This window comes from Typopeltis vanoorti, chromosome 16 (assembly GCF_054136105.1).
Source record: "Typopeltis vanoorti isolate ZY-2024b chromosome 16, IOZ_Tvanoo_1.0, whole genome shotgun sequence".
Lineage (NCBI taxonomy): Eukaryota > Metazoa > Arthropoda > Arachnida > Uropygi > Thelyphonidae > Typopeltis > Typopeltis vanoorti.
Genome location: NC_143564.1, coordinates 79595562 through 79610186, shown reverse-complemented (window position 1 = coordinate 79610186; position 14625 = coordinate 79595562). Strand labels below are relative to the sequence as shown.

Genomic DNA, 14625 nt, shown 5'->3' with positions numbered 1-14625 from the left:
TCAAATCACTTGGTTACTGAAGAACACTTCGACGAGCAGAGACAAACAGGTTATTGTTCCTCTGTATCGAGCCCTGATAAAACCCCATCTAGACTACTGTGCCCAGATATGGGTGCCAGGGTTTCTTCTGGATGGGGAGGAGGTGGAGAGGATCCATAGCCGAGTGACCAAGATGATAGCAGGTGTATGGAGTGAACCTTATGAGAACAGGTTGAAGATTTGTGGGTTGCAGAAATTGGTTCATAGGCGGAAAAGGGGTGATATGATTGAGACATTCAAATCACTAAAGGGATTCTATAAGATTAATTCAGAAGATATTTTTGAGAATAGGACTGGTGGGGAGGACTAGGGGCCATACATGGAAGCTGGGCAAGAGTGTGGTTAGCAAGGGTGTTAGAGCTAGTGTTTTACTTGGAGAGTGATGAATGAGTGGAATAAGCTGCCAGAGTCTGTTATGGGTGCCATGACTGCAAATATGTTCAAGGCGAAGTATGATAGATACTGTGTGAATGTCGAATAGTTGTTCTTGACATGATGTTAGGGCCTCCCTCGATGAGTCTATGGACTCCTTGGAGTTGCCCGTAATAATAATAATAATAATAATGTAAAAAGGATGTAATAGCAAGAATAGGAAACATATTGACATCATTCAAACCAACAAGAACATGACAGAAAAAGAAAAATATATCATCAGTGAAATAAATCAAAATCCAACTATGCGACATACTAATTAGACATGTAGTTCTATTGCAAAAGAAACATTTAAAAAAAAAAATAAACATATACATATTCTAAAATAATCTAGAATAACATTTTTGATATCAACTTCACCTACAATAGCCTGAGAGAGAGATAGAGATGTAAATATTAGAATAATGAAGGATTCCAAACTCGTTGGGATCTTTTATACGCTTCCAGCATTTAAACTGCTTCAAATATCATGATATTAACTTGTTATGAGAGGAAAAGAAATTCATCACCATCATCATAATTAGTCCCCACAGCTCATTCGGTGTCAACAATGCCCTGTATTTGGAGAGACCTGGGTTCAAATACCATCTGAGATGCAAAGAGCCTTTATCAGGACTTTTAAATTGAAGATGTGGTTCTCATATCAAAGTGGCAAGGTTTTTCATCCTGCAAAATAAGCAAACTAACTAGAAAGAGACACACAATTTGAAGAACATAACTAGGACAATGCAATAGGATTATAAACAGTAAGCAAGTGTCCAAGAATCCCAGTTACTTAGCTGTGACAGGTCAGTAAACATACCATAAAAGGAAAGACACATATTTTAGTAATACCGGTGTTTGATGACAATGTCAGGAGGAAATATCCAATGGAAGACCAAGTTATAAGTAGATTGATGCAGTGAGAAATGCATTCAGAGACCAAAATATAAGATGTAAAAATACTGGATAGTTAACAAATGGCAGACTAATTTGGAAGAAAATTATTGAAAAGAAGCTAGTGGAATCGGGTGGTACTGTCATAGCATCCTGTATACCCAGGATACATATTAAAAATATGTATTAAAAAATACTTTTTTTTTTACTGAAAATAACTGTGCAATGAAGTCAAATGTAAGGTTGATGGTGGCATACAACGTATGAAAGGATAATGTTGCATCAGCACCTGATATTTTATTTTCTATTCTTGTTTTCACAACAAATGAATTCAAGCATTTTGATATACCAGCAATACTGGTATATATTATACAGATTACTTTGAGATGTTTCAATGGAAATATGTACTATAATATAAATCTTCTCTTTGTTATAGATATGGTGCATTTTCAAATTAAACAATGCACTTCCATTCTTTTTTGCCTTTTCCAAATTATTTATATTGTGCCTTGATTTCATTGCTGAACACTGAATATGCATTTCTTTCCTTCTTTGACTGCTTTACAAGTATCAGGTAACAAAAATGAAAACAAAAACAGTTTGGAGGGAAATTTATAAATAAATCCTTAAATCAATGACATAGTGTGCAGTCCATAATAATAATAATCAAATTCATGCCATGTACCCTCAAGTGGTGTACAGGATATGACAGTATAGTATTATACTACATGAAAAATTTAGATCACTACTAACTCCCTATCTACAATTTTCCTCCAAATCAGTCTGTTACCTGTCAAGACTCCAACATTATCAGATCTTATATTTCTATTCATTTTAGAAATTATGAATTTTACAACCTTGTTATAAATAACTCTTTCTATTATCCCGACGTTTAGATCTTCATCAGGAGCATACATAAATATACAAGACAAGCTACGTTACATTACAAACAGTAAGCTAGAAAAACAATTGTTTCTCTAGCTTACTGTCAGTTGACTTCCTACCATACCAGCTTTGTTGATCCTTGTCGATTTCCATATTTAATTTACCATCTTCACTAAAAATCGTGCCAAAGTATCTGAAATGTTTCCTTGTTTTATAGGTTCTGCATTCACAACACAGTTGACATTTTCAATGATTCCGCCTATTTTCATTGTCTTTGTCTTTTTATTGCTGACTTTCATACCATATCTATTACAACAGTTATTCAATTTAGTCAGGGAATCTTGCAGACATGTAGCAGATTTATTTGGAAGTATAACACCATCCACATAAAGCAAAGAGCTCAGATTAACATCTCCAATTTTGATATCAGGTTTAATACCACTTTCCTTCATAATGTGATCCACATAGATAATGAATAACAAAGGGGATAACGTGCATCATTGTCTGACACCAGATTTAACATCAAATCATCTTCCTGTACTTTCAATTCTAACTGCAGATTTACAACTCTCAAATAAAGACTATGCATTGCTTCATGCAATGCACCATTAACACCGTATAACTGAATCATTTTGAAATGCTTTTCTCTTGGCACCTTGTTGCCTTTTCAAGATCTACAAAACTAAAATACAGATCTTTGTTATATTCCCATGATTTCTAAACTATTTGTCGGAAAGTGAAAATCTGTTCCTGACAGGCCCTATCTGGCATGAATCCAGCTTGTTCTTCACCAAGCTTCTCTTCCACAATCCTCAACCTTTTCTCAAGTATACTGGCATAAATCTACCCAAGAACACTCAGTAGAGAAATGCCTCTGTAACTGTCACATTTAGTTTTATTTCATTTTTATATATGGGTACTATGAGAGCTATACTCCAATCATACGGAATTCGACCATCTGTCCAGACCTTCTGAACTATACAGTGCAGCCACTGTAAGACTTTTATAATTTCATACGTAAGCATTCCTTGTCGAATATCAACTACTTCTGCTGCTTTTTCCACATTTTAGGCCATTGACGGCTTTTTCTACTTCAAGTATGAATATGTATTCCTGACTGCATGCCTGTTGAGTGTTTTTTACCACTGTGCTATCACTGATAGTTTCATTTAGCAATTTTTCAAAGTAATTACTCCATACTTCAAGGATTTCCTTTTCTTCAGTTTTCATGTTACCTTTATCATTTCTAATTCTTTTATAGCACTCTTTCCTCCATTTCTGAGCTTCTTCAACAACCTCCAGAATATCTTGTCACCTTCTTGATATTTATTTTCTATGTTCTCACCCAAGTTTCCCCATGACTTTTGTTTAGCTAGTTTACACCGTGTTTAGCTTTCTTACATTTGTCTCTGTATTCTCTAAGAGCACAAGCTGACTTATTTGCCAGGAACTTCTGATATGCTTTCTTATTTTCCTTCACTGCCTCTTTAACTTCCTGCATCCACCATGGAGTTCTGATTTTTCTATCCTTGCACACAACCTCACCACATGTCTCCTGGGATGAATCAATTAGTATTTTCTTCAAGACTTACCACAGAATCTCCAAGATTTGGTTCCTGTTCTCAAACTCTTTCATTTTTTCTTGAATAATGTTTGTGTATTTTAGTCTACAGTTCTTATCTAAGAACTGCTCAACTTTTATTCGCTTCAAAACTTTCTTAATGTTCTTCTTTTCAGTATGAAATTCAATTTTATCCTGCTCAAGACTAAAAGGTGATCACTTCCAATTTGAAATCATCTGTACACTCTAGTGTCCTGCACCAGTGACAATACATGACTATCAACCATAACACAATCAATATAATTTTTCTTATTCCTTGCCACCTTTCTCCATGTGAATTTGTGCATATTTTTATGTTGCAACATTGTGTTAGTAATAACCAGTCCATGTCCTGAGCAGAAATCCAACATGTAGTAGCCATTATTATTAGCTTTGTTCTTTTCTCCAAAATTTCCCAAAATATTTTCATATGTCTGACAATCATTTCCTACTCTGCTAGCTATTTCAATCCACAACAAGGTTCAACTTTTCCTTTTTCACTGAGTCAGTTGCTTTCTCTAAAGCCTCAAAAATTTCCTCAACTTCTAACTTAGTAGAACCTTCTGTGGGGCTCTAAGCACAAATAAGTCTCATTGTCCAGTTCCCCATTCTGATATTTGCCCACATCACTCTACTTGAGACTGCCTGCCATTCCAGATTAGCCTCATATTTAGTGTTGAATACTATGGCTACTCCTACTTTTCATTGATTGTCATTGCCTGAATATAACATTTTGTAAAAATCAAGTGGATATTAAATCCAGAATTCTTTTAAAGCCGAATATAGAAACTATAAAAGTGACACTGGCCTTACAGCTGTTTCAAGCTGGTTGGTTTTCATCAGAACGAGAGCAAAAACTCTCAGTACTAAGGAACATCAGAGAAGTCTATTTTTCGTAAGCAAATTCAAGGGCAGTTAAACTTTATCAAAATGGACCAATAGCAGGTGAAATATGGACACTGTCATAGCATGCATGTCTCCAATAAGGTCCGGCTAGGGCAACTCTTAAATACTGGCAAGTGTATTCCCGTAAGCTCTCTGGTCAAATTTTATACGAAACTTTTATAGTTTCTATATTCGGCTTTGAAATAATGCTGGATTTAATATCCACTTGATTTTTATAATTTTGCATTGTGAAAAGTGAAGCCCTTTGGCTCTTTATTTTTAGTAAATAATATTTTCTATTTATTGCTCAGAAAGATCTCACCAGTTTTTGTGTTTTATGTTTCAATCACCCCTATTATGTCGATCTGGTACTTATCTAATTCCTCAGCTAGCTCCATTTCTTTGGCATTCAGACTTCTTATGTTGATAGCGCTGATCTTGAACTCTGGTGATGTTGAGTTTGGGTGTGTTTAAAGATTTGTTCCAGTAGCTGACTTTTTGCTGTTTGCCGTGGTTCCAGGGCGAAAACAACGGGGCTTTGTTTAACCAGGTGACACCCCAGTCGACGTGAAATTCTGTCATGTTGTACTATCATTTTATATTTTGGTTTAAGCCAGTAAGAATACAATTTGGTCAGCTAAATCCCAAATTACCAGCCCATCCTTGTTCGTTCATTATCCAGGTAGATACCTAATAGGGTGCACTATGAGAAGGTGCATCAAGGTTCTCCACATTCCTTTAAAGACTATATGGAGGTTTCCTCTCAGTTTAAACAGATTTGACCCTCAAGCACTCCCAAATAATAATAACATTAAAATGTTTATTAACTGTGGTTGCAACATTTATTGTGGATCATTTGCCAAATCACAGTACAGAATGTGAAAGCAAAATCGAAATGGCACCATGCACAACTAAAAGTGTAGACACAGAGTATGTCAGAGAAAAATATTAATCCTTTTGTTGTTAACATGCTCAGCTCAAGACTGTTTGAAAGAAGCAAACAATCTAGCGACCTTGACTGTTTCCCTTTTGGTAAGCTCTGGAACTTTTTTTTTGGTGCTAATGGGAAGAGTGAATCTCACTTCAAACTGAATTTACACCAATACACTCAACTTTGCCTGCTGAAGCTAGTGTTTATACACAGATCAACAGGTGAATGTGGCTAACTAAATTCTTGATAACATAAAAAAAGGAATGCTTAGGGAAAATCCAGAAATCAGATATTAAACCTGATGACATATTATAATTGATTTATAGCTTCCCTTGGTGAGTCCTTGACTCCCTGGAGGGCTCAGATAATAATAATAATAATAATAGTAATAACAATGTAAATTATATATTGTATAAACTACATTTTGTTAGGATAATAAAATGCAATTTATTATAGGATGTTAATTAATTTTATGAAAGTAGTCCACAGGTCTTTCCATTCACATATTTAATAATAGTTGTTACTATCAGAATAAAATAACAACGTAAGCTGACAGGAGTAAAAACTCTGCAACCACTTGAGAGAAGAGTGGCCTAATTAAGCTGTGTCTAAAAAAAATGAACATTTGGAGACAGGAGTTGAACAAATGTTTTCTTCCAGGCATGTATGTTCATTTAGTTATAAAGACATCACTAGTTATGTTTAAATTCTTAATGACATCCGCAAGCTTTTGTGGCTATTTTCTATATTATAAAAATTATATATATTATATATTATAAGAATTATACAAAATACGCATATGATGTTGAATATGAGGGTGGTCTGAAAAGTTCTCGGTCTAACAATAAAAAAAAATTTTTAATTTCCAAAATTATTTTTATTTTTCAACGTAATCTCCCTTAAGACTAATACATTTATTCCAGCAATGCTCCAGTGCCATTATCACATCCCTGTAATGGTTCTCAGTAAGATCTGCAAAATACCCCTCTACACCTGCAATCACCTCTTGATTTGAAGAAAAACGCTGACCAGCGAGGAAGAGTTTTAGTTTTGGGAACAGACAAAAGTCAGGGGAACCAAATCTGGGGAATAGGGTGGATGCTCCAACAATTCATAGTGCAGATTCCTTAATTTAACATTGCCAAAACACCTTTGTGGGCAGGTGTATTGTCCTGATGAAAGATGATTTTTTTTTCTCTTCTGCAAACAGGGTCTTTTCTCATGAATTTTTTCATCTAGTCTGGTAAAAAGATCGGAATAATATTTCCCGATTATTGTTTTAACCTTTTCAAGATAATTAATAAACAAAATGTCTTTAGCATCCCAAAACACAGATGCCATGACCTTTCCTGCTGATGGAACTGACTTTGTCTTCTTTGGCGCTGAACAACTGGCTTCTGTCCACTGTTTTGACTGCTTTTTGGATTCTGGTGTGTAATGGTGAATCCAAGTCTCATCCATAGTAATAAATTGAAGCATAAAATCAGTTTTATTCTTGTTAAAATGCTCCAAGCACTGTTCAGAGTTTTTCATCCGAGTGCGTTTTTGATCTGCTGTGAGCAAGCGTGGCACCCATCTTGCGTAAAGCTTATTCATTTGCAATTCTTCATGCAAAATATATCCTACACGTTCTTTTGAAATGCCTATAGTCTCAGCAATTTCATGCACTTTGACTTGCCAGTCATCTAATTCCATATTGTGCACTTGATCAATGATTTCTGGCGTTGTTGCACTTTTTGGATGTCCTTCACGTGGATCATCTTCAAGGCTGGTTCAGCCACATTTAAACTCAGCAGCCCATTTCTTAACTGTCAAGAACAAAGGAGAAGAGTGCCCATAAACTTTTATGTACTTCAAATGAATTTCTTTTGGCAATAAACCTTCTTTTACAAAGTATTTTATAATCGCATGATACACAAGTTTATCTATTTCGGGATACAGAAAGATACAGAGCTGTCTGAAGCAACTCTTTTGCTTCAGAGAGCTGTAAAAAAACAAATTACTTGATAGAATGACTTGCAATTTCACAACGATGCTTAGGACAGATGTACCAACTCAGGAAAAAAAAAAAAAATCTTGCCAATAGTGTTGCCATCTATGGTGGCAACACTATTGGCAGAAAAAAGGCCAAAAACTTTTCAGACCATCTCATATACAGTGCATTAACTATAGCACTCGAAATGTAAACTATTTACAAGACAGCTTCTAGTGAAACACACTTCATATGCATGAAGCCAAATGTTGATCATTGTTGATCAGGATGATGTATTGCCACACGTATTTTGTTTTTATAGAGGGTGGGGGGAGTATTAAACCTTGGTTGTTATTGCATTATGGGTGAATGAATCATTTCTAACATCTTCTTGAACTTATGGATGTAACTATTATATGTAATGAAAAATCTTTTTTGGTTTGCTACAAAATAATGTTTATCTCTGGCTGTGTGGAAGGGTATATCTAATTTAATTAATTTATTTATTTTTATTTTTCCTGTACATTTCTAATATATTCATCCTCTCAAATTCCTCCTGAGTGGCCAACCTGTCCTACACAAATTCAGCAAGCACAGTATATCTTGTAAATTCCTGGCTTCATTAATGACAGATGAGGTAGTTTCACTGATCAGAGAATGCAGGATTCCTCTTCCAAGAAGTGAAGGTAATAACTTTCATGTGTTGTTTCCAGTTTATTCTGTCAGTCTTATTTTTTTATATAAAGGAAAAGTGACAGCACTACCTGTAGCTGAGATTTTCTTGATATTCTTATGCCTCTTTGAGTACTAGTAGTAAAATGGTAATAAATATATATATTTTTTTTAATTAAGACATCCTTTAATTATTCAAACTCCTAGTTTTTCTTCCCCTTGTTGCTATCATGCTCAGGTTAATTAGACACATGCATTCACAAGAAATATTTCGATCAGTTAGTTTCTGGTTGAAATATTTGCAGTAATAAAACAATATTATTATTAAGTATAATTTCTGGGAAATTCCCATGTTACTCCTCTAAAACACTATTAATATAATTAATGGCTATTTTAGCCTGTTTTTGTTTAGGAGTGTCCCTTATATTTAATACATTGGCTAACATAACTCAAAAGGGGTATATATATATAATTTAGGACATTATGGGTGAGTGTAGAAGGCAATTATGGCAGAATATAAAATGTTGAAAAATTATGTACATACCTTGATTTTGGTTTAAAGATGCCTTCTAGATCCAAGCTCTTGTGGAAGGGGGGGGGGGGAGAGAGGGAAAGAACATGGGGATGTACTTGGGACATGGGAAATAAGTTTGGGAACCCGGGTTACTATTAATAATATATATATAAATATATATATATATATTATTTTGTTGTGGGGAGAGGGGGGGGGGGGGAAAGGAAGAGGAAGGGTATCCTTATGTGGAAACTGGGGCAAGGGTTTACGGGGTGTGGACCGTTTCGGTCATCGTCGGAACTTTGTGGGAATGACTGTAGGGCTATGTCAAGGCTGCAAGATGTGTCTCCCTGACACATCTTGCAGCCTTGACATAGCCCTACAGTCATTCCCACAAAGTTCCGACGATGGTCAGACGATGACCGAAACGGTCCACACCCCATAAACCCTTGCCCCAGTTTCCACATAAGGATACCCTTCCCCTTCCTTTCCCTCCCCCTCTCCCCACAACAAAATAATATATATATATATTTATATATATATTATTAATAGTAACCCGGGTTCCCAAACTTATTTCCCGTGTCCCAAGTACATCCCCATGTTCTTTCCCTCTCCCCCCCCCCTTCCACAAGAGCTTGGATCTAGAAGGCATCTTTAAACCAAAATCAAGGTATGTACATAATTTTTCAACATTTTTTATTCTGCCATAATTGCCTTCTACACTCGCCCGTAATGTCCTAAATTATATATATATACCCCTTTTGAGTTATATTAGCCAATGTATTAAATATAAGGGACACTCCTAAACAAAAACAGGCTAAAATAGCCGTTAATTATATTAATTATTATTATTATTTATTCTTGTGAATATATGTATCTAATTAACTTCATTATGTCAGAAATGACATTAAAAATGTCCTGCTCAAGTACACGTGGTCCACTCTTACAAGACAATATGTCAGCCATATCAACAAAGGTTGTTCACATTTGACCATATACATATGAAATCTAATTGCTGTGCTTTACCAAAAACTATTTTGTAAGTTTATTTTTTAATACTTTTGCATGATATAGATCTTTTAATTATATTTTATGTAATTCTAACCTTGATAAAGAAGACCACATAGCTTACAATAGTAGCAGGTGTAAATAAATTAATATTATAGTATAAGCACACCATGTAATCTCATTAAATTCCTACTGAAAAGTTATACAACCAGTTCTAATTTTTTTTCAACAAAGAGTATTGCATTTTCCATCAAAATTTTACTTACATTGTAAAATGTAAGCTGCAAGCAGTGCTGCATCATTCTGAGAGCAATACAGCCGCCCATGTAAGAGATCTCTTCTTAACTGGAGAAATATTTGGTACCTACAACATTAAAAATGTCACAGAGAGCCAACAGCAAGTTAAATTTAAATGAATACTTCTACAAATTTCTAGTATTCTGTTATTTAAATGCTTATGTTCTACTTTGTTAAAGGAAGACTAAATTGGGAAAAAAACTGTATTCACTTTCTTGCAATCAGTGAATGATATAAATAACCACTGATCTTGTAGTTTTGCAGAATTAATATAAAGCACTAAAGAATAAAATTAAATACTGGTTTAATAATTAATCTTTGTTATGGAGATTCTACAAAATGTAAAGAAGGCTTGCTACTCGGATCTAGAGAAAGAGATAAGTGCTAACACTGCTGGATTCCATATATCCCTATTTTGAGATATACATGACTCAAGATTAAAGTTTGAAATTATGACTGCAGCTGCTATGAAGACTTTCTTCTTTAAATTTCATGTAACGCAGCATGGTAATTCCCTCCCAAAATCATGGAGGCAAACTATGGAGTCTGGAGGTAAACCTGCAGACTAATAAAAAATGGGGTATGTACCATGAACTTCTATGAGTAAAGTTAGTTATTTATAACTGGAATTCTGGTTGTATTGCATTTTTGAATGGAATATAAATGGAATAACTGTTTATGGTGAATGTCTCTCTCTATATATATGTATGTATCAACTTTTAAAGTGTGATATTTTCAATAAGAAAGTGCAATAATTAATTCTTAAGTTACTACAGCTTAAACTTTGTAAATTCATACAAAGAACATATACAGTACTTTTAAAAGAATATAGGTGCTATATTTGAAAAGCTAAATTACAAGTACCTATATATAGCTATAATTGCTACATGTAGGTGCTTCTTGATAAAGCAAGAATGAAGCATCCATAGCATTATCATCACAACAGAGAGGGTTAAATCAAACAACACAAAAATCATTACTTTAAAAAAATACAAGTAAATTAACAGAAAATTTCATTAAAATCCTGGATAACCTCCATGAATCCTATCTGTACTGCACTGTTATGTGGAGGTGAATGAGTGATATATGTGAGGCATAACAGAAGTGTATTCTTCCAGACAGGTACATCAACATACCTATCCAACATAAGAAGCATTCTTGGTTGGGTCAGCAGCTTTCCAGAGAATGTTAAACCCAAATGCTCAAAGAAACAAAAGTTTGAAAAACCAGATGGCATTATCGATATTGACCAGGAATGGAACAAAGAGTTAAAAGAGGAAATACTGGAACCTGGAATATAAGATGACTGACAGGAAGAGAAGAACTTAATAAGTCATAATAGAAAATTTGTGCATTATCAGATGCATTGAAAAAAAAAGAGAATAAGGCAAACTACAATTACATATTAATATATATATATATATATATCGAAGTAGAAAAACATTAAAGATGCCAAGTTATTATATTATTGGTTTCATCCTTTATCCAAGTGTATGCAAACAAAGTTTGCATCTTTAATAACTTCACGACTGGGCTACTTGTACATAGAGGATGGTGACTTCACATCAATTGCCTTAGTATCCTATAATGCAACCCACATCTCATTACAAACATGTATACTGCTATGCATTGTGGGAAGGACCACTACCCAGACCAGTTTCAATCTTTATTCGGGTCTCATCAGTAGGAACCACACCCAGAAGTGATAAGAAAGGATGAAACCAAAAACATAATTGAATGTTTCATGAAATCTAAATGTCTTCACTTTAAAAAGATCTCAAAAATGTTATGGATCTTCAGTTTCTGTAAGCAGCCCCAGAATATTTTTATACTTTACAAATTGCAACTTCTTTATTTGAATTACTTGAGTGATTTGTCTTGAAATCACATCTTAAATGTTTTTAGTTGATGACACAATGAACTCTTTTCTCCAGTGTTTGCAATATTTTTGGTCCCTTACCTTCATCTTCAGTTTTGCACTTCACAAAACTAAAAAGTGTAGTTTGTATTTCCTTGCAATTCTAGTAGAAAGGCTTATACGTTGGAAACACATGACTATTAAATTATCTAAGGATAATTCTTTTAAGGATATTTAAGGATAATAACTGCTCCCAAATTCGGGGTAGTCTCATGCACCCAAATTTGTTGAGGTTTGGAACGTTTTTTTAGAGCTGAGGCTGATTCTATGAATAATCTTTCGTACTTGAGCTTGCTGTGGTGTATTACTTTGGCTTTCTTCCAACGTATGTATCCTGTGGCGGGTATCTAGAACATGGTCTGCAAGCCCGCAATGGCTATACTGGTGAAACCGAATGTAGTCCTTGCGTTCTGAAATCCTGATATTCACTGTCCTGCCTGTTTGTCCAAGGTAGGACAATTTACAGCTGCAAGCGACCTGGTATACCCCAGGTAGGTCTAGGGGAAGTGGTTGGTCTTTGGTAGAGCGGATAAGGGATGTCAACTTTTTATATGGTCTGTAACAAGAAGTTAGGTCATATTTTTTAAGGATTTTCATTATTTTTTCCTTGCAATTATTGTCCACAATGAAAGATAAATTATTATTATTATTATTCAGGCCTCCATGGAGTCAAAAGACTCTTCGTGGGAGGTCCTTCCTAAGAACATAAAGTCTGTCAAGACTCATCGAGGGGAGGTCCCCCCTAAGAAACACAAAGTCTATCATACCACTTCTTAAACTTATTAACCGTTCTCGTTCTCACCACTCCATCAGGCAATGCATTCCACAGTTCAACAACCCTCCACACAAAGAAACCACTCCTCACCCTCTTGCTCACAGTTTCCTTTCGTAACTTCAAGGGATGGCCTCTTGTCATCACTCCTTCCCGCTGTTCAACCAAGCGAAAGAACTCCCCAGTGTCAACCCTGTAACCACCTCTCAACAGTTTAAAAGTCTCAATCATATCACCTCTCCTTCTTCTATCCACCAAACTCTGCAGTCCACATTCCCTCAGCCGATCCTCATAATTATCCTTGTACAGTCCTGAAACCATCCTTGTCATCCGTCTTTGTATCTTTTCCACAGTTAATTTATCCCCTTCAAATCCTGGGGACCAAATCTGAGAACAATAGTCCAAATGTAGTCTGATCAGAGACTTATACAACAGAATGATAACCCTCTATCTCTGCAGGTCAGTGTCCTTCTCATAATTGCAGCAATCCTCTATGTTACCTTCACCACCTTTGCAATATGTCCCCTAAACTTCAGGTTTCTATCAATCATCAAACCCAGATCTCTTGTCTCCCCTACTTCCTCCAGTACTACCTCTACTACCTCCTCCCATAGAGAATGCAGCATCCCATCGATATTCCCCAATCCTCAAGACCTTACATTTTGCTGCATTAAATGGACACCCCCCATTCATTTGCCCATCTATCTAGCTTATTCAAATCCTTTTGCAGAGCTACCACATCTGCACTATTACTAATAATCCTTCCCAGCTTTGCATCATCTGCAAACAACTGAATATCCCCTTGCAATCCACTGGCAATGTCATTGATATAAAGGTTAAACAATATAGGTCCTAGTACTGAGCCCTGTGGGACCCCACTTGTAACCCTCTGCCTCCTTGAAACTGCTCCACCATACACAACTCTCTGATACCTATCAGACAGCCGATCCTGAATCCAGTTGACCAATCTGACATCCAGACCCATGTGCTGCAACTTAAATATCAGCTTATCATGTGGCACCCTGTCAAATGCCTTCGCTAAGTCTAAGAAAATTGCAGTATATGCCTTTCCCTCATCTAATGTCCTTGTAACTTTATTATAAAAGGCTAGCATATTGCTAAAACAAGAGCACCCTTTCACAAATCCATGTTGACTCTCACAGATAACATTACCTTCATCTGCCCAATGCTGTATACAGTCCCTCACTACTTTCTCCAAGATCTTAACAACTACTGATGACACACAGACTGGCCTATAATTAGACACTTCCAGTCTATTACCACCCTTATGCAATGGCATTATCTTACCTTCCTTCCATTCCCTGGGCACCTTTGCCGAAGCTAGACTTTCATTGAAAAGCCAGGTTAAAGGCACTGTCAGTTCCCTAGCACATTATCTCAAAACTCGTGGTGAAATACCATCCAGTCCCAAAGCCTTACTGACATCCAAGAGTACTCAGTATCTGAAACACACTCCTCCTGTACTTCTAAACCTCAAACCAGCCCTATCCCTCTAGCATTAAAACTGACTCCTCTAGGATGAGATACTCCAATAAAGTGTTCATTGAACAATTCCACTATGTCCTCTGCATCAGTCACTCTATTCCCATTTTTATCCCACAATATCATTCTTCCACAGTCATTTCTCCTCCTACTGGCCACATAGCTAAAAAATTACCTAGGATTTTCTTTGTATCTTAGGGCCAATCTCCTCTCATATTCCAGTTTTGCTTTCCTTACCACACTAGTCACTCTTCTGGCCTGTGTCTTATATTCTTCATGCATCTTCTCTTCACCTGTTTTCTTATATCTCTTCCATAGCCT

At 35.7% G+C, this 14625-nt stretch overlaps 1 protein-coding gene across 1 annotated transcript in view; it reads right to left on the bottom strand.

Annotated features, from left to right (window-relative positions):
* Frmd5 (FERM domain containing) overlaps positions 1–14625 on the bottom strand; it is a 501610-nt gene that overhangs the window by 307670 nt on the left and 179315 nt on the right. Inside the window, exon 6 of the mRNA XM_090406270.1 lies at positions 10081–10178. Within this exon, the coding sequence (XP_090262396.1) occupies positions 10081–10178 (98 nt within the window). The remainder of the gene's footprint in view (positions 1–10080; positions 10179–14625) is intronic.